At 44.0% G+C, this 20,003-nt stretch overlaps 1 protein-coding gene across 1 annotated transcript in view; it reads right to left on the bottom strand.

The window, feature by feature from the left end:
- Nucleotides 1–218: 218 nt before the first annotated feature.
- The window catches only part of ube2o (ubiquitin-conjugating enzyme E2O), a 46,269-nt gene continuing 26,484 nt past the window's right edge, over nt 219–20,003 (bottom strand). Inside the window, exons 2-23 of the mRNA XM_082537386.1 lie at nt 19,482–19,541; nt 19,052–19,162; nt 16,956–17,053; nt 16,768–16,831; nt 14,281–14,424; nt 13,664–13,773; nt 13,358–13,508; nt 13,008–13,065; nt 12,458–12,617; nt 10,778–10,933; nt 10,130–10,284; nt 9,675–9,787; nt 9,414–9,542; nt 8,846–8,935; nt 8,448–8,766; nt 7,212–7,582; nt 6,951–7,131; nt 5,981–6,117; nt 5,397–5,600; nt 4,483–4,540; nt 3,134–3,971; nt 219–2,757 (exon numbers count right to left, since the gene is read on the bottom strand). Of these exons, the coding sequence (XP_082393512.1) occupies nt 2,730–2,757; nt 3,134–3,971; nt 4,483–4,540; nt 5,397–5,600; nt 5,981–6,117; nt 6,951–7,131; nt 7,212–7,582; nt 8,448–8,766; nt 8,846–8,935; nt 9,414–9,542; nt 9,675–9,787; nt 10,130–10,284; nt 10,778–10,933; nt 12,458–12,617; nt 13,008–13,065; nt 13,358–13,508; nt 13,664–13,773; nt 14,281–14,424; nt 16,768–16,831; nt 16,956–17,053; nt 19,052–19,162; nt 19,482–19,541 (3,735 nt within the window). The 3' untranslated portion in view covers nt 219–2,729. The remainder of the gene's footprint in view (nt 2,758–3,133; nt 3,972–4,482; nt 4,541–5,396; nt 5,601–5,980; nt 6,118–6,950; nt 7,132–7,211; nt 7,583–8,447; nt 8,767–8,845; nt 8,936–9,413; nt 9,543–9,674; nt 9,788–10,129; nt 10,285–10,777; nt 10,934–12,457; nt 12,618–13,007; nt 13,066–13,357; nt 13,509–13,663; nt 13,774–14,280; nt 14,425–16,767; nt 16,832–16,955; nt 17,054–19,051; nt 19,163–19,481; nt 19,542–20,003) is intronic.

Raw genomic sequence — 20,003 nt, 5'->3', positions numbered from 1 at the left:
CTGTGCCTAAGATAATGATATTCAGGACCTCCCTTCTTTCTGACATCATACAGGTACAAAAAAATAAAAAGTCACTGTAAGAGCTTGTATCTGACAGAGAAACAGGTTAAAAGTGGAGCAGGTCGCCTTTAATAACATTCATTCATTACCGAGTTTGTACTTTTCAGGTGATTTCCTTCTTATTATTTTTGTATCCGGCGCAAATAAAGCCACAAAACTTCTATGGTAATGCTTGCAAAGTTTAATACATCACTGTACAGTCGTCTTAAAGCAACAAAAGTAAACCATTAAAAAGATGAAACAATAAGTACAATACACACTCAGCATTTTGTACATACTCTACGCCCCGACTCATCACAACTCAAGTTTGTGTTAAATATATACTGTATGTATTCATATATTTCAATATAGTCATGATGTCTGTACAGAGGGAATCAGGCTACAAATTATAACTGAGTTCCTTTTTTTTTGTTTGTTTTTTTAAATATTATATCAATAACAGGCCACTGTGGAAATGTAGACATCGTACAGTCAAGTCTTGTGTGTAGCCCATTCGAAAGGCTTAAAGCAACAATGTTACATGCTTTGGCTGTAAAACAAACCTCTCGCATTAATAATAATAATAATAATAATAATAATAATAATAATGGTTTCAATCTGAAGAATATACACACATACACAGAAAATTATACAAAGCGTCATGGGCTTGATATCCTGTCGGACTTTTATTTTGAGATCTAGAGATGGATTCACATTTTCTGTTAATGCTTCTGTTGATAAATGAGGACGAGGGCGAAAGATGAAGATGGCGGGAGTAATGTCACCTCCTGGTTCTCGGTGGAGCCGGGGAGGGAAACACGCTCCTCTTGAGATGTGCGACATTTTACGAACAGCAGCATGATGACAGGAGGTTAAAAAAAAAAAAAAAAAAAGAAGAGGGAAACGATGCTAGAGGAAGCAGTAAAGGCAGTGAAATCATGAAAAAAGTAAAATCTGAGAAGAGGAAAACAAATCACGGATGCCTGATTTCCACATCTGATACAGGGGGAAGAAAAGAAAAAAAAGGGGGGGGGTAAAAAAAAATGGAAGACAATACAAAACAAAAAATACCCTCATGTTTATTCGTTTATTAATTATTATAAGTCTCTAAACGCAGCGGCTCTTGGCTTGTTGTTTCTATACTTTCATACTCTTCTGTTACTGCTTTCTCATCCACAAACACTTCTCAGCATCACAGATCAGCACAGGCAGCGCTATTAAAGCATCACAGGGCATGTCTGACCTGTCCAATAATAATAATTACTAATAATATTTAGTAGAATAAGAATAACGAATGCAATTCTTTCAAAAGTTGTAAACACAGAATGCAGATTTTCCTCAGGAAGCACGATTGGACCCAAAGGTTTGAGTTTCACAGCTTTGTGGAAACTTTGTAGCTAAAACCCCTTTTTTTTCTCCTTTCATCCAAATGTAAGATATTTACTGTAGAGGCGTCATCCCATTGGCCACTTGAATCAGAAAACTAACTAAAAATGAACAATTAGGCAGATTAATTATATCATCAACATTCATACTCGACTGCAGTTTACGTTCTGATCTAATTCAACTGGGCACGTGCAGTTTGGAGGGGGAACGAATCAGAACACGGCAGCGGTGGGAAGGGGAATGAGAGAAGGGAAAAAAACAAAAAACACTGGAGCAGGATTTTAGTGGTTTTTAATGCGTGTCCAGGCCTGCGTGGGTTAATGAGTAAAGCAAGACACAAGCAGCTCTGTACACAAGAGATCATTAAGAACAATTCAAGTAAGGCAACATGTTGACATGAGATGGCGGAATGGATGCCGTGTGGATTTTTTTTGTTGTCGTTTTTCATTGTTTAAGTTGTGTCATCTGCAGTGATGTGGGGTTGACTACAGTTCAGTGTAGGATCAATGGATCAAAAGTTCGACGTTGGCGTACGAACCGCCTTGATAAATCCTCCGACTAAACTGCGCCACATACACTCGCCCGACTGGCCGCACCGCGTGCTCCTCTGCACGCACACCAAACAGCTCCAAACCTCCGGAGGTTGATTCGTATGTAAACTTTGCCACTCGATGTTCGCCGCGTGCTCCGGTGATGAGCGAAGGAAGATGCCAGCGAGCGTGTGGTGGTAGAAGTGGTCTGTGGTTGGCAGTTTTACTGACGTTCGGCCTGTTCTTCTGTGAAGATTCGCGTGAGTGTGTGAACAGAGAGAATTTGGCAGAAAGCGTAACAACCGGTGAGAAAAAGTGGTTTTATGCGCGTCGCCTCTCCCAAACTTGATTGTCCTTTCGTTCGTTCGCTCGTTGTAGTGCAGGATGGTACAGTGATAACATCAGTAGTGCTACAGATAGCTGCAGTCGACCCGTCGCTGACCGGGAGCTGGGCTGTGCAGTTTTTCCAGTGGTACCCAGTTACTTCTTCATCCGGCAAATCCCCCCCCCCCCCCATACGGCAGAGGATGCTGGAGGCTAGTGGGATCATGAGAGGGGGTGTAGGAGAGGACATGGCACTGATTCCTCATCTCACTCTTTTTTTTTTTTTTTCTTTTTGCATCCACGCCACCACAGTTCTTACTGGCGCCACTTTTTTTCCCCCTTTTCTGTTTTTTTTTTTTTTTTTTTTTAACCTGCGTCCATGAAAAGATGACAGTGTGTGAATGACGAGGCAGCTCCCTCAGGTGTGTGTGCAGGTGGGTGAGTCGCTCTTTATGCTTCGCACTCGTCTGCAGGGACACTGAAGGAAACAAAAACATGATCAAATCGTCGTCCCGAGCAGAGCCCGCTCACGCTCCCGATCAAAGGTGCGGCTCTCTTGCAATCGTGGTTCGATTATGGGGGCAAGAAAAGGCAGAATGTTGTGGAGTTCAGGGCAGCAGGAGCAGTAAAGACTAAGAAATGGAGGTAAAGGTTAAAAATGTGGGCAGTGCTGGGGGCTTAGTGCAGCTCTGGACAGGGGTACAGCAGACAGAAAGCTGTAGCCCCCCTCTCCCAGACAACAAGTAATGGATCCTCCTCGACGGCTTGAGGCGGATGAAAAGGTAGAAGAAGAGGAGGAAAAGGAGCAGGGAACAGTGCAGTGGCATACTGGGAAAGGATGAGGAGGCACTTACTTGTCCTCTGTGTGCTCGGGGATGCCTGCGGCTGCCAGCGCAGCTCGGTACTGCTGCAGCACGCCTCGGACGCTCTTCACGAATCCCTTTGAAAGCGGGAAGAGCGGGAAGCCGATGTCGGGGTAACCGCTGCCCTCCGGGAGGAAGCTTCGGTAGCTCTTTCTCCTTTTCTTTGGTCTCACCACTGGCTGGCTCCCCGAGGAGCCCGCCCCTCCTGCGCTCGCTGCGGCAGAACCCAACTCGGACGTCCCGGTGCGGCTTACGGAGCCGGGCCCCGCAGCGCTGCCCCTGTTTTCACTGCCCAGAGAGCTGTTCCCCAGGTTGCTGTCGCAGTCTGAGTTGTTGCCCAGCTCCTGCTGAGAGGCTGCTGTGGTGGAGGGACTCAGTCCTGAATCCTCCAGCTCCTCCTCCATAATACTGGTGACGCCTGCTCCCGTGTATCCCTCCTCCCCCGCCTTACCGGGGCTGCTGTGGGCCACCGCCACGGGCCCCGATCCCAGGGCCAGCTGCTCATCCAGAGGCTCCACAGATGAAGGTCGGTCCTTGGAGTGCTGAGCCCTGGAGTACGGGTGTGCGGCCTGCCCTCGCTCCGCAGAGTCGTGCAGCTCCAGCCACGACTCCAGCCGGTGGACGAGCCGCCAGCCATTAGAAACAAAGTGCTCCTGGATCTCCTGCTTGAAGACCTCAATGGGATTCTGGAGGAGTTGCGTCATAGACTGCACCATCTTGATCAGAGCCATCTCATTGTAGCAGCGACTGTTCTCGTATCCCTCCTGGAGGCCTCGGTCACTGTCGAAGCCGGCCTCGTTGTAGTAAGGCTCATTGACGAGGATAAGGCCTGCAGGCACACATCGAATCAGGATTTGTGAAAAACAGAAAAATAGCTCAAGACTGTGAAATCTGCTAATTCAACTGCAACATTTGAAGCTAAAAGATATCCGAGATTTAAAACCTGGATTCTGTTAGTCTGGCAGGCTGCAGATGTTGTATGGACATGGTGTCATGTCTGTGTGTGAGGCAGATATATTTAGTTGAGTAACTTCTGAGCAAATGAAAACATGAATAAAACATTTTCAGCTGCAGAGAAGAGAAGCAGCAGTGTGTGTGTGTGCTTGGTATTACAGCAATCTGGGGACCTACATCAGTTTCATGTTCACATTGTGGGGACGTGTCTTCCTTGTGAGGACAATGTACTTTGTTAAGTTAGGAATGCAAGCTTTAGAGGTCAGAGTAAGTAAAGGTTAGACCAGGGTGAGAGAAAATCTGCAGGAAATGAAAGTGAGTCAGTGTGAGGTCCTCTGTAGTGATGGATGCACAATCTGTGTGTGTGGGTGTGTGATTGCACTAACCTTGTATCGAGATGAGGACTTGCAACAGGCTGGACTTGCTGGTCCATCTCTCAGTGCCCTGCAGATCACAGCAGCATTAAAACAGCTCAGCACTGACGTCTCTGACTAGTGAACAGTTCACTTAACGCTACAATAAGCTAAAGTAAAGTCGTCCCCAGATTACACTTTTCTCACATTAGATTACAATAAAACATCCAAAGGTACTGTGTGTGTGCAGCCCGGACACTTTAAACCCCAAAACATTCAGCAGTTATACAATTCGTACTTTAGGTTCATATGTTGAGAGTTTAACTGTAACTATAACCTGGTTGGTTACAGTTACAGTGCTGTTTCTAAGTTAGTCCTCTATTCTTTTCATTAAAGGTGAAAGAAATGTGTGTTATTCTCCGTGTCTCCAGCTATCTTGTCTCCCTCTTCTCTTCCCTGAGCCTGGTTCTGTAGGAGGTTTCTTCCTGTTAAAAGGGAGTTTTTCCTTCCCCCTCTTGCCAAGAGTCATATATCCACCCTGAAATCCACACCACTCTAATCATCCATAGTGGTTGAATCAGCCACACTGAAGCAACAGTGGAAAAAAACAAAACAAAAAACCAACCTACTACAATCAGGAAAATCTGAAATGTGACACCTCGTACATCAGACACACCAGAAAGACTCTACTGACTGCCAAGTCCAATTAATTCAAAAGTTTAAACTGGTTTAACAAAAACACTTCAGGGTGATCAACTGAATCTTTCAGGCTGAAGTTTGGAGAAACACACTTCACTGATGTTGTTTATGATTGGGTGATGAAGAAGAGGGACAGATTGGTGAACACCGTACTGCAGTGACCTGATAAAAGTCCACTGAGAATACTCTGAATCATGTGCTCGGGCTACAAAGACCATCTTGAGGCTGTCCACACCTCCGGCACTCACCTTGCCTATCCAGGTGCCCAGCAGGCTGACGCAGACCTTGCCGTTGTCGTAGAGGTTGGGATTGAGGCGGCCGCTGCACTGGGACAGGTATCGAAACAGAGGCGGCACAGCTGGGTAGATGTTAGGCAGCTGGATGTCAAACAGGAACACACCGTCCTCGTAGGGCGTACGAGTCGGCCCTTTGATCAGAGCCGAGAACAGGTCCTGTGGTGGAGCGACAAAAGAAAAGTACAACATGTTTGATGTTGTAATCTAAAGGAGGCCGATGTTCAGGCGTCTGCAGGAGAATACGTATGAGATAGCAGAACAAAGTGACTCCACTACACTAGCTTTGCATAACCTACAGTTCAAAATAATCCTCAGCTTTTACGCAACCTTCAACTCAGCTCTTCAATTAATCTACACTGTAAACAAGACAATTTAGCTCCTCCCCTTTTAAGCCTTCAGACACGCTCACAAACTTTCTGTTTCCGAGAAGAAACCAAAGGTGGAAAATCAGGAAAAGCAGAAAAGTTTAATTCTGAAAAATGACAATAAAAGCATGCACTGCTTTACTTTCCCGGCATTAATGACAGGAAACCCACCATGCGGTCCTCAAAGGTTTTGACCATGATGCCATCAGGCAGCGATGTCGCTAGCAGAGCCATTTCCTTCCTCACCGTGCTGAAGAACTTCTTCGCCTCCGCAGGCTGGAACTCCATTTTCTTAAACGAGTGAGTTTCTGTGAGAGACAGAAAGGAGGACGGCGACGAATGATGACTGAACACGACCACAGTAAGAAAGAAATCTACACAATTAACTGAGCATTCAGTACACAAAACGATGCGTTCACAGGTGCGACTGTGTTAGTGAAAACCATGCAGGGAAAAAATAAATCCTAAAGCAGCAGATCAGGCTGATGGTGATCTGACCCACTTCTGACACGACGTGTATATTTATTGTATTTGCCGTTCATCCTCTGTCCTCCTGAACGATCTGCAGGTCTCTACTGGACTTACAGGTTCAGCTACACCGATGATGTAAACCACCCGATTGTGCCCATAAACCATATAAAGCAAACATGGACTCAACATCTGTGTTTTGGCCGCAGCTGTGTTTGTGTTTTGGAGCCAAAATTGACCATATTTGGATAAGGGGGCGGGGTGTTTAGTTATCAGCTACGGCGAGTTTGGGAAACCATCCGCAGAGGCCATAACGGTTTTCCTGCAGGCTGTAAATAAACTTCTGTTGTCTCTATTTTTGAAGCCAGCTTAAAGGAAGTGCACTTTTTTAACATTTCAAGTTTACTTCATTTTTCAGCTCTGGAGAAAAACCAACAGCAACATCTCAGCGCATTTATGTGGTTTGTCAGTACTTTTTCTTTGTAAAGTTAACAGACAGAAATTCCTGCCTCAGACAGTCGAGCAAGGTTCAGTAAAGATCAAGACACTGGAAAAATAAAACCAAAGGAGATCTGGAGGAGGATAGATGGTGTAAAACAAAGACAACAAGCGTGGGGGAGGAAGAGGAGGCGGAGGGGAAGAGAGTCACAGGTTACACATCTGAATGTCTTACCTGGTGCCCACTCTAGCACCGAGAACACCTCCCCCTTGGCACTGGTAAATGTCACACCGGGTTTGCCGCCGCTCTGCTGGCACAGTACCGGCGTGTCACTGAGAATCTCACTGGGCCACTCCTGCTGACCTACGGGTGTCTGCGCCTCCTGCTGGGGCTTTTCATCTCCAGCTCTCTCTGCCTGTAACGCAGCGACAGGTAAGACGCGGTCTAATGAGCGGAGATATCTAAACGAGGTAAGAGCAAAATGATTGTACACACCTGTTTAACACCCGCCTCCATCCCTGCTCCCACACTCCCCACTGCCTCCACCACAGCTTCCATCTTCTCCTCCTCCACGATGGCCACGTTGTCCAGAGTCTTCCTCAGGTTTTCCTGGAGCTTCTTGATATCGTCTAGGAAGCGTTTCTCCTTGGTCGGTTTTTCTTGGGTCGTCGGCGTCACCGAACTCGCCACGTTAGTCATGGAAGCGGGTTCGACGGAGGTCGGGGAGGTTGGGGAGCCACCGGTCCAGAGCTGCTCCACAGTCATATTCTTCAAGCTCTCCAGGATCTTCAGCGCCTCTTTCAACTCCCTGAAGCCCCGAGAGGCTCCATCCTTACCGGGTTTCTCCGCTCCGTTCACAGCTCCTCCTGCAGCGGTTCAGACACAAGCCGACAAAATGACCACAAAAGCAGTTTACAGCAAAAGACAGAAACTGTTTCTTTGATGCGGAAGCACCGTGTGATTTTGATTATTGACTGCATCAAATTTTTTTTATTGTTTTTGCTCCATTTGACTTATTTTTATTTTTTTATAAGGGGTTTAAATATACTGTTTTATATACACAAACTAGTCAAAATAAATGCAAATAAATCCATAAAATGTGGTCAACAAATTCCACCAAAATACCAGAAACGACGTCACATTATATATTTTTTAATATCTTCACTCTTTGCATGAAAAACATCCACGAGTCTTCAGTTTATAGGTTAATTTCTTTTTTTTTTTAAACAGCCAGGTATCATAGTTTTTAGCATCCAGTATTCAAAAAAGAAGAAAATTTGAACATGTTGAGGGTTATTTTCAGATTAATAAACAAACATGCTGATCTAACAAGTATTTAAGGCAGCAGGACGGTGGATGAGTCATAGTGAACTACAACTAGAGGCGAGAAATATAATATAGGAAAATGCCATCAAGATAAATACTGAGATGTTTTGCAGAATTTTAGAGCAGCGTGTGACTGGAATACATAATACTTGCCTAAAGACATGAACTGCACTATAAAGTTTGATGGCAGATGTATCTGAGAGCTCATAAACCAACATCTGTTGGTTTCTTGTTTCTCTGTGGTTCGTCACATGGTCCATTTAATGGCTGACTGGTTACAGCTCCATCCAGCTGCAACCAGCAGCTTTTTTCTGCAGCTGTTGATGACAGCTGTCTGAAATAAGCTCGTAAGACCAGACTAATATTTTTTTTGTGTGGATGAAACTTCTTCCAATGAGTTCCTACCTCCACCAGAAGCAGGACTCGCCATAGACGCTTCGCCCTCCTCTCCTGAGACTCCTTTGGTGGGGCTGGTAACCCCGGCTTTGCTGCCCTCCTGCGGTGGGATGATGAATGTCGTGGAGCCAGTGGGCGTCGGGGTCGGCGTTGCAGTATCCGTGGCATCCGCGTTGTTCACGTGGCTGTCGTCCTCTGGGGTCAGACCGTTGTCTGTCTCCCAGCTGTCGCTCTCGTCCTCCCACTCCTCGGTCGACAGAACGCTGCTCGTTTCTTCCACCGAGTCGTAGTCCGTCTCCTCGATCTCCGATTCCACGTTGTAGAGGTGCTGCAAGAGCGATCGGGGGTCAGAAACAAACGTTTCACCTGCGATTACGCAGACATCACAATGAGCTTCAATTGCTTACCTGTGGCAGGACAATGGTCCTCGAATTGTCTGCCCACACCACCTCTACTTTGCTGCTTACATCCACCCTGTACACCTGACCGACTGACGTCTGAAAGGAGGCAAATATAGGGACGATTATCAGCAACAATACAATATGAAGACTAAGAGGGACAAAAGTGCAGCAGCTAGTGTGTGAAGTACTGCCTAAAAAGCCTTTTTAGGATTTGATATTGACTTTTCCCCACGGAGAGGTGCAAAAGAAGCAAACTGTTTCGAGGCTGGGAATCAGTAGAGGTTCACTCCATGTAAAAATCACCCAAATCTGAAAAGAAATTTCCACCTGACCTCCTCAGAATCAGCCGTTACGATTTTTCTGTATAACAACTTGATGAATGAAGCCCTGAAGGCCCTCAACTTACAAAGAAGGTGGGCTTAACATGTGGACTTGATTTGTCTGGATTTGAGTTCTCATAACCTTTACAGTCCAGGAGAAAGACACGCGTCATTTTCATGACTCTTAAAAAAAACAAAAAAATAAAACAAAACTGAGTGTTTCGTGTGTTGGGCGGTCGGTCGCATCACTTTACCTCATTTTCACAGTCGTTCTGTCCGTTTTCCGAGTTCCATATTCTGATGACGATGTCGGTCGTGCGGAAGTGAAAGTCCGGATGATCAGCGATGTCGTAGACACTGACATCCTCCTCCAAACCGATGACCTAAACAACACAGAAACAAACGTTTATGGCCTGTTTCTCCTCGTACCTCTGTCGCCCACAAACATTCAAACATTAAAGCTTGTGATTTTCACAAGCTTTAAATCACAATCGCTGTTTTTCCTCCTGACTGACCTCCACGTCGTCACTGGTGGAGTTCAGTTTGATCCATTTCACCACACACGTTCTGCCTTTGTGATCGCCAGACTGGATCATGCCGTACACCCCGGGGTCCTGCAGCGCTTGGGCTGAGGTGAGCACACATGCATAGCTTAGAGATCAAAGTAAACTCTGTAAAACACAAATATCTGTACTTTTTGGATTCCCGTTTTAAAGAATATTATGATGTGAAGTTAACCTCTATGGATTCTACATAAAAACATTTTCATTTGCCGAATGGCACTACCGTACATGACTGTAACATCACCATTGTGATGTAAATCCCGGTGTATTCAGTCCATTTTACAGAGACGCTTTGGCACAGTTACAGAAAATGACCTACATACTGCAGGTACTAAGTGGCAGAGAGGCCCATACACAAAAATACCCACCAATCTGAGATCAAATCTGAGATAAAAGCTTTTCCTTACGTCGTTTATCTACTACAAAGTCGCCGGGGCAAAACTCGTGGCTGTCCAGGTGCTGGATGGGGTAGAGGTCGTTCGATCGGATCCCCTTCTCCACCCGGCCGTCCTTCCACATCACATCAGCCGTGGTATTCGTGGATACGACTTCCACTGCCACTCTGCAAAAAAAAAAAAAAAAAAAAAGAAGAAAAAGACAGCAGAGACCTCAATCTTCTCTCCGATTTCTCAGTTTTCCTCAGATGACTTTTATCCTGCTTCACTGCCATCCGTCTGGTCCTGCTGCATCCATTGTGATAACAGTGTGCAGTACAAAAGTGGAACACTCTTACACTTAACCTCAAATGCAGCGTGTGAGCAGAGTATGAGTGTGTCTGTGTGGTTGAGGAAATGACACCATTACTGAAAGACTTGACGAATCGAGTCGCAAACCCTTAGACAAATGAGAGCTGGATGGACAGACATGCAGTCAAAGCGAGAGATGGCAGGTCTTTCCGAGAAAGCAGCTGCAAATTTAACAGGAACAGGTGTCATTCCCACGTCTCTTACAGACAACTCTAAAAACATAAACAGTGGACTGCTAACTCTGGTGACAAACAGAAGAAACTAGATGGAATTTACTCTCGTGTGCCGGCGTTTGTGATTTTAACCCACCGGTCTCCGGGCTTGAATTCGCGGGAGAACTTTGTCCTCTTCTTCTTGTGCTTCCTCTTCAGGTTGCGGATGGAGAGCGGGATGCTCTTCTTGCGGTTGGTTCCCAGACCGCCGCTCTGAGAGGAGGCTGTGGAGCTCGCTGATGACGTTAAAGAGCTGCAGCGAGGGAAACAAGTTCTTTATGCAAATGCAATTTTCTGTGTATTAAGCATGCAAAAACTCATTTTTCCCCTCAGTCAGGCTGTGCAGTATTAGGTTTACTGAGTGATGTCTTTGGTCTGAACTGTAATAAAATGATGAGAAACAAAGTGGGTCCAGTGTTGAACAATAAATTTATGCGCTCAACACATACAGGAAACATTTTAGACACAACTGTGCAACAGATCTGCAATAAATCCCACATTTATGAAGCTTTTAAGCTCCACGTGATGTTGAAGTCACATTTAGAGCAGTTTTTCCCACTCAAATTTCCACTTTGGACTGTTTACTCACACGCGCATACAGCACTTTATTTTGTGCACTCTAAGCATTTAGTCTTCATGTCCATGACCAATTTAGAGTCACCAATTAACCCAACATGCATGTCCTGGGACCGTCTTTGGTTCGAGACACGATGATTCAGCTGAACTGTTACTTTCTCTAAACCAGGCTTTAGTCTCTCTGGTTTCCAACAAAACACATTTACATCCCTTTCAGTTTAATATAATACAGAGTTAAAATGTGTAGAGCTGTCCGATATCTCACTTTCCCCAGAATCTCACACTTACGCTGTGTTTTCATATCTTTGTGGGGACATAATTGACATAATGCTTTTTCTAGCCACTTAGCCTAAACCTACCCATAACCTTATTGCAACCCTGACACTGAAACCACATTTTGAGTCTCAAAATGCCTTCAAACTCGTGGGACCTGGATTTTGTCCCCATAAGGGCTGTTGGTCCCACAAGCATAGTAAACTTACAATTTTTGGTCCCCACAAAGATATGTAAACACACACACACACACACACACACACACGACTGATTTTAATTAACAAGCAGCTCAGCTGTATTAATGATGTACACTGAACCTAAACATCTGCCGGGCATCTCAGCTGATTAATTACAATAAGCAGAATAATTAGCAGCAACTCTGACATAACAGAAAGCTGACTTTTTATTTCCTAATGCAAAAAAACCCCCTCTGTAACCTCTGTAATCTAACTGAACCACTCACGAGGATCATCACAAATATATATTAAAAGCGTTTCCTACTGTCAACCTAATTCTCCTCCATTTAGTTTTAGACCAAAATGGTAAGCCCTCACTTATGTTTTCAAAAAAAAATTAAATATCACACGAATTAACTATGAATTTTAAAATTATTTACATCTACAAAGAAGCGGTTTGTATAGATGTTTGTTTTAAAAGCACAGAAATAAAAGATGAAAAAAAAAAAGACATCGTTGAGATTCTACCAAACCATAACACAGAATTCATTCAAACATGCCTTACATTATAAATGATACTTTTCTTATTATTAAAGGAAACTGACAAGGATTGTGTCAAGTTTTTAATTTCTTAAATTTGAATAAAAATGACTCAAAGCTATAATAAATTATATTAGAGCATTTTAGAATTGCTTATAGATAAATTAGACAGCATAAATGTTTTTGTAAAGGGTAATAACTAGGACCCTGACCTGGTGTCGTCAGTTTCCTCTGCAGCCTCGTCATCAGCGTCCTGCTCGCCGTGTTCAGCCGAGGCGTCGTTCTGCGAGTCCGGAGCGTTCTGAACGGGAACCGCGGGACCGTTGTTGTTGTTGGGATGATTCGAGTCGGTCTGTTCAGATCTGTGCTCGCCTACAGGGAGAAACAAAGTAAAAAAAGAAATAAATTTAAAAAAGGATTATTTACATTCATCCAGTCAAAAGGAAAAATCATCAAAATTCTATTTGAGAAAGAATTTAATTAGCAACAAAGAAGTTATGGTTCTGTAAACCAGGTGAGGCTCTATAGTACAAAACCTGGTTATTTATATACGCTAGAATTGTATATAAGAGCCACTGGAAATAAACAATATAAGGAGGTGGGGAGATTATAGACTCAAGAATATTCTCCTTAAAAAAATGTTTTTTTAAATTAAAAGGGACTGAATCCTTCCACCTCTTAAAGTTCTCTGAATCTGATCTCTTTTTGATACATGCTGTATTACTGGGTGTGTGTTTTATGATCTTCTGGATGTTTTGGCACCTTGTAATTCGGCGTTCTCTGTCTTCTTCCCAGAATCCTTCTTGAACATCCTTTTCAACTGCGCACACGCACACACACACACACACACACACAAGCAGTGAGATAGAGCAAAGGCTTGAAGATGATCAAAGAGTGTTTTTAGGTGCTATCAGTCCTTCTAACACTGAGTGTTAACAAACATTCGAGAGCAACACTCTGAAAATACACCAGCATCAGAGAACGTCCCCGCTCTTGTGTAAAGCAGCTGGTTTAAGGTGCTAATGTGCTCCTCTGGGGAAAAAAATAGCTCTTTACAGAAGGAAACAACCAATTAAGAACACATGAAAAGACCAGTGCAAGTTTATCCACACCTTTCTGGCAACAGGGTCTTCAGGCAAAACAGGGGCGCCCTCAGGTCCATCACAGGTGATGCGTGTGGCATCACCTTTGGCCGGGAATACGTAGAGGGCCCTCTCTCCCAGCTGCCTCTGGGTGTGGTCGTAGTAGCCCAGACGCCTCACCCTAAATCCAAACGGGAGAATGACTTTAACTTAAAATCTAAACGATATCAATACACGATGCAAACTGCACCCAATAAGCAACGGTAACAAGAGCAGCTTGTGTACGGAGGCAGACGTAGCTGCAGTGGGCACGTGTGGATGAGTCACTGCACTGACCTGCAGAGGTTTTCCTGTGTGATGGTGGAGGCAGGCGGATAAACGCTGTCAGAACCTTTGGGCGAGTAGCTCTTGGTGATCCACGTCACTTTCAGCTCCACCACCTTCACCTGAAGGAAGCAAGATGACATCCAAGTGAGTGTTTACATTCATGAAGAAGTACATTTACACATAGACTCCAATTCATTAAAAACAACTGAACGTGTTAATTAAAAGAATATTGTTCCATCTGCCTGAATTCATCTCTCGAGTGATCGCTAGCTTTCGCTGTAAAAGTAAATAAACATTTTAATTACAAAAAAATCCCCAAAAGGCTTAAATTAAGATAAATAATTCACTTAATGGTTTTACTGTTTCTTCCCATTTTTTTTAGAAAGGGCCCCAGGTGGTCCAACAGCTGTTGGTGTGATTAAAATCAAAGAGCATTTTCTTATTTTATACAGAAGGGAAGAATTCAAAATGTTCATCCAAAGATTTTAATTTAAATTCAGTCGCTTATTATTCAAAGGAGAAAAGTTTCAAGGCATAACAAACTTATATAATAACCAACGAACCCTAAACGAGTTGCTTTCCATCTCACATAATGTGGCTGCTGCATAAAAGAAAAGATTGCGTACCTCTTCTACCACCACCCTGAACTTGCACTTCCTGCTGAGCACAGGTTTGACCCCTGACAGCCACTGGACATTGGAGAAAACTTTGGCGGGACCAATCAGGACCTGTCCCGGGTAAAAGCCGTACGCCTCGTCAAAGAACAGACCCTGGATCCCAAAAACAACAAGAACGTCACAAAACCAAGAAGTGAGAGCGCAACATAACAAAGATACAAGTACATGTATGAAGCTTCATCAATGTAACTTTTATTAAACACACAATGCCAAGTACATTTTTAATTTGTTTTTCTTGAAGCTGCACAAAACCGTGAGGAAAGAAAAAAAGTCAGCAATGGGATGAATGATCTATACTTCATAATGATGCTCATCAGGGAAAGACTAAAACTTTGGGCCTCTGAAAGCGCAGACCCTCTCATCCTCATCATCTTTCCTGGAAATGCCAGCATTAGTACAGTGGGGCAAAAAAGTATTTAGTCAGCCACCGATTGTGCAAGTTCCCCCACTTAAAATGATGACAGAGGTCAGTAATTTGCACCAGAGGTACACTTCAACTGTGAGAGACAGAATGTGAAAAAAAAATCCATGAATCCACATGGTAGGATTTGTAAAGAATTTATTCGTAAATCAGGGTGGAAAATAAGTATTTGGTCAATAACAAAAATACAACTCAATACTTTGTAACATAACCTTTGTTGGTAATAACAGAGGTCAAACGTTTACTATAGGTCTTTACCAGGTTTGCACACACAGTAGCTGGTATTTTGGCCCATTCCTCCATGCAGATCTTCTCGAGAGCAGTGATGTTTTGGGGCTGTCGCCGAGCAACACGGACTTTCAACTCCCGCCACAGATTTTCTATGGGGTTGAGGTCTGGAGACTGGCTAGGCCACTCCAGGACTTTCAAATGCTTCTTACGGAGCCACTCCTTTGTTGCCCGGGCGGTGTGTTTTGGATCATTGTCATGTTGGAAGACCCAGCCTCGTTTCATCTTCAAAGTTCTCACTGATGGAAGGAGGTTTTGGCTCAAAATCTCACGATACATGGCCCCATTCATTCTGTCCTTAACACGGATCAGTCGTCCTGTCCCCTTGGCAGAAAAACAGCCCCATAGCATGATGTTTCCACCCCCATGCTTCACAGTAGGTATGGTGTTCTTGGGATGCAACTCAGTATTCTTCTTCCTCCAAACACGACGAGTTGAGTTTATACCAAAAAGTTCTACTTTGGTTTCATCTGACCACATGACATTCTCCCAATCCTCTGCTGTATCATCCATGTGCTCTCTGGCAAACTTCAGACGGGCCTGGACATGCACTGGCTTCAGCAGCGGAACACGTCTGGCACTGCGGGATTTGATTCCCTGCCGTTGTAGTGTGTTACTGATGGTGACCTTTGTTACTTTGGTCCCAGCTCTCTGCAGGTCATTCACCAGGTCCCCCCGTGTGGTTCTGGGATCTTTGCTCACCGTTCTCATGATCATTTTGACCCCACGGGATGAGATCTTGCGTGGAGCCCCAGATCGAGGGAGATTATCAGTGGTCTTGTATGTCTTCCATTTTCTGATGATTGCTCCCACAGTTGATTTTTTCACACCAAGCTGCTTGCCTACTGTAGATTCACTCTTCCCAGTCTGGTGCAGGTCTACAATACTTTTCCTGGTGTCCTTCGAAAGCTCTTTGGTCTTGGCCATGGCGAAGTTTGGAGTCTGACTGTTTGAGGCTGTGGACAGGTGTCTTTTATACAGATGATGAGTTCAAACAGGTGCCATTCATACAGGTAACGAGTGGGGGACAGAAAAGCTTCTTACAGAAGACGTTACAGGTCTGTGAGAGCCAGAGATTTTCCTTGTTTGAGGTGACCAAATACTTATTTTCCACCCTAATTTATGAATAAATTCTTTACAAATCCTACCATGTGGATTCATGGATTTTTTTTTTCACATTCTGTCTCTCACAGTTGAAGTGTAGCTCTGGTGCAAATTACTGACCTCTGTCATCATTTTAAGTGGGGGAACTTGCACAATCGGTGGCTGACTAAATACTTTTTTGCCCCACTGTATGTGCTGCTTTTATGTGTGCTTCTTTTATCTCAAACATAACCCTCCACAGAGCAGTTTGGACCTGCGGCACCTTCGTGTCAGGGTAAGCCTGGGATTAAATCTGAAGTCATCTACTAAGCCTAAAATTCTGCTCCATAGTACAGGCTCCTGGACACCTGAAGCTGAGGACTGATCCTCAAATAACAGCGAGCACCAGAAGAAATAAAATACAAAGACGGGAGCAGCACGAGTGGAGAGGGACAGCATTATCAGAGCATGTTCAAACTTAATTTTAACAATTTCACACACACAAAAAAAAAAAAAGGTGAACAGACAGCTGTCACTTAAATTTCAGCCTCTGTGGGGGCTATGACCTCTGAGCAGCAGCCGGGACAACACACGAACAAAGCGAATGTACCTGAAGTGACAGATCAGAGCCGGTGGCTACGTACCGAATCACTGACGTGTGGACAGACATCATAAAGCTTGGCACCGTCTTCCACGCTCATGGAGCACCTGGAGGGAGCGAGACGAGACATTCACTGGATGTGGCACCGATCGACGTACGTTCACGCGATCCAACAGACCGTCACATGGTCACAGTACACACTGCCTGCACACGCACGCACGCACGCTTTACCTGGCTCCATTGGACAGCTTGAGGATGATGTGATTGGTCAGGTCGTACACTTTCCCCAGCCAGAAGTCGTAGGCGATGTAGTCGCCGTACATGAAAGACTGAAAGCAACAACAGCAGGAGCACATCAGCTTCACACTGTGTCAGAGAATTAACTTATGAAGGGCTTTTTCTTCTCGACTCGACTACATTCTGCTCCTCGGTGTAACCTGACTGCTTAAGAGAAACTGAATATAGTAAATGTATCTAAAATCCAACAATATGAGGACAACTTTGGATAACAACATCCAATTACATCATTTTGTGTCCATCGTTTACTCAAACGTAACAAAAGGTGCATTTAATCCTCTTAATGACTGATGCCAGAAATGATCTTTAGAGTAGTTTCCATCCACATTTGTTGATATTCATCTGGGTTTTCCTGCACATACAAACATTTGTCTTCCACCAAAGATGTTCTGGCCTTTCAATAAAGGAAAAATCACTTTTAAAATGTGCTTTCAATCCCTTTAAATTTCCTTAAGATAGGGTTTAATTTACTCAACAATTACTCATAAAAACAAGAAAAACATTATTTTAAATCAATGAAAACCTCTGGGCAGCTGTGGCATAAACCTTACATTGGTTAGTGGTCTTATAAGCTTGAAAAACACTGTATATTTGGACCAATCAGAGTTAAATGTATGGTCACCCCCTCAAAGGCACAGTTTGAGGTAACGAAATCTGATTTAACTGTCAAAGTATTAGAATTTATTTCTGCACTTCAGTGCTTAAATTTCTGCAATGTGCACAACAAACGTGCGCGGACGGTGACCTTTTTAAGAAGATCGCCTCGTTAGCACTTGTTGTGGGAAGTGAGTGACTCTCTGCTGTCCCTGTGAAGTGCAGCTGACAGGACAGCAGTGATTATGTTACTGAAATCAGCTGTAAGGTTTGTAGACGAATCCAACAGTCGGTAAAACAGCTACAGGAGTGCTGTGCACCGCATTTGATCTCAGAAAAGGAAATAAAGACTAAACCCATGCAGTGCTGTGAAAGCATCTGTGTGTGAGAGCAAAGGCTAGTTAGCAGCTATGAGCCAGACTCACACTGTGAGTTCCAGCTTTGCGTTTGTTTCTTCAGTTTGTTTCCAGAGCTGGTTTGCTCCTGTCGGCCTGTTTAAAAATGTTTCCTTTTAATGCCGTTTCTATTCATGTGTGTGTTTTCTTATTAATACGTTACAGGTCCTATTAGGAAGATGCTTAGAACAGCAGAGATACTGGAGAGATACTCCACTCTAAGAAGGTCAAATGTCAAACTTTTGCACTACTGTTTCCATCAGGTCGGACGTGTGGATGAATCTGACTGAAGACTAAAACTAAACACACTTCCTGCATTTTTATTATAAAAAGATTTGTAGGTGCATAAAATGCTTTTATTAATAATAATAATAATAATAATAACAACACACACATACCGGTTAGTGTGAAAAAGAGCTTTTTTCTTACTCCTCAAATGCGGCTGATGTAAAACACATTTAAGGTGGTCGTGCATGCTTTATATCTTTATGTGTTACATAATTCAAAGGTGTGTAAACATCACGCGAGAGGTCTCAAACAGGACTTTTATTTCACTGGTCTCAGCATTTCCACTTTCACTGTTTCTCCCAGCTAACTGGGATTAGTCAAACCTGGTAAGTATCGTTTCTGAAAGTAATTATTTTTAGTTTGTTATAGGCTTGCTTAAGAGCCTAACACAGCAGAGGCAAGTATAAAGTGCAGAAAAGCCAAAATGCAATGTCCCCATATGAAGCTACAGAGTCTCTAGAGGTCAATTTAGGAAAGTTGTTCTGACCAGGACCACCTTCCCTGTTATTAGAAGCCTTTGCTTGCAGTAAGAAAAGCAGTTAACTTGAGTAAAGTATAGATTATTTATATAGGACTGTTTAAGGCAAGAACGTGTCACTGAGTGCTTAAGTTGAATTCTCCTCACGTCAAACATCCACAAACGTTAAAAGAAAGCAAAGCAGAGAAACTAATTTAGCTTAAAGCAAAGCAGGGCAGAGGTTCTCACGCTGAACTGAATCTTAGTAAATTTGGTCTTTCGGCTCATCTTCTTACCCAGATGTGCTGCAGGTCTTTGCTGTTGACTGGATACAGAACGCAGTTGGTTCCAACTAATTTCACTGCACACTCGATGTTCATGTTGGTCACGGAGCCACACTGGTTATCCTGAAACACAACAGAGGCGCACATCAGCCTGTTAGCACCTCAGACCTTTTAGGAGTTTTTTGCATGCACAAGACCTCGCACTGTGAAGAAAACCTCAGAGCTTAATGTTTCATTTGTATTCAGACTGCGTGTTACACGAGGTAAGAGTCTCCTTTCAGTCCTCTACACGAGCAGACCTGCAGTAATATTCGGGTCATGCCTGATGCAGCAAATGAAACAGAGTGATGAACAGTGACGTGACTGTCAGAGGGAAAACGAGAGAGCGGCGCAGACAGAGAGAAGGTGAAAGAGTTCCAAACAGGCGGAGGGCCGCACTCACATTAGAGTTGTTTCTTCGCACGAAGTCTCTGATGACGATCGATCGATCTTCAAGTTTTAACTGCAAGAGAAAGAGCAAACGGTTTGAGAAAATGGTGGCTAACGCAGCTGAGTGACTTCATGGTTAAGACATCTCAATGCTCACAGAAGCTGCTGAGTGTGTGACACTGAAATTGGATCATCATCTTCTTATAATAACCCTTACAGCAGAGGAGAACGCTGCACATCAATAACTCTAATGGAGCCTGGACACAGAGCTGGAAATTAACCAGCAATGAAATCTATTCGCACTCGGACCATAAGAGCGCTACTTATGCAATTTGTCACACGGGCATCCCGTCCTCACCCACACGACCACTCGGCAGAGCTGCAACGCCCTCTGAGAGCAGATAAACGACTCTGCTGTCCAAACAAAGAGACGCATTTCACTGAGCCGGCCAGCAGGAGTGTTTATTCAGCACCGGACGAGTCAGCAAACACAATTTCACTTTCAATTGCTAATCAAAACACTGAAATAAAAGAA

This window comes from Aulonocara stuartgranti (assembly GCF_965226115.1).
Source record: "Aulonocara stuartgranti genome assembly, chromosome: 6".
NCBI classification, from domain to species: Eukaryota; Metazoa; Chordata; class Actinopteri; order Cichliformes; family Cichlidae; genus Aulonocara; species Aulonocara stuartgranti.
Note: the sequence above shows the minus strand (reverse complement) of the source record. Positions and strands in the feature narration are given on the sequence as shown.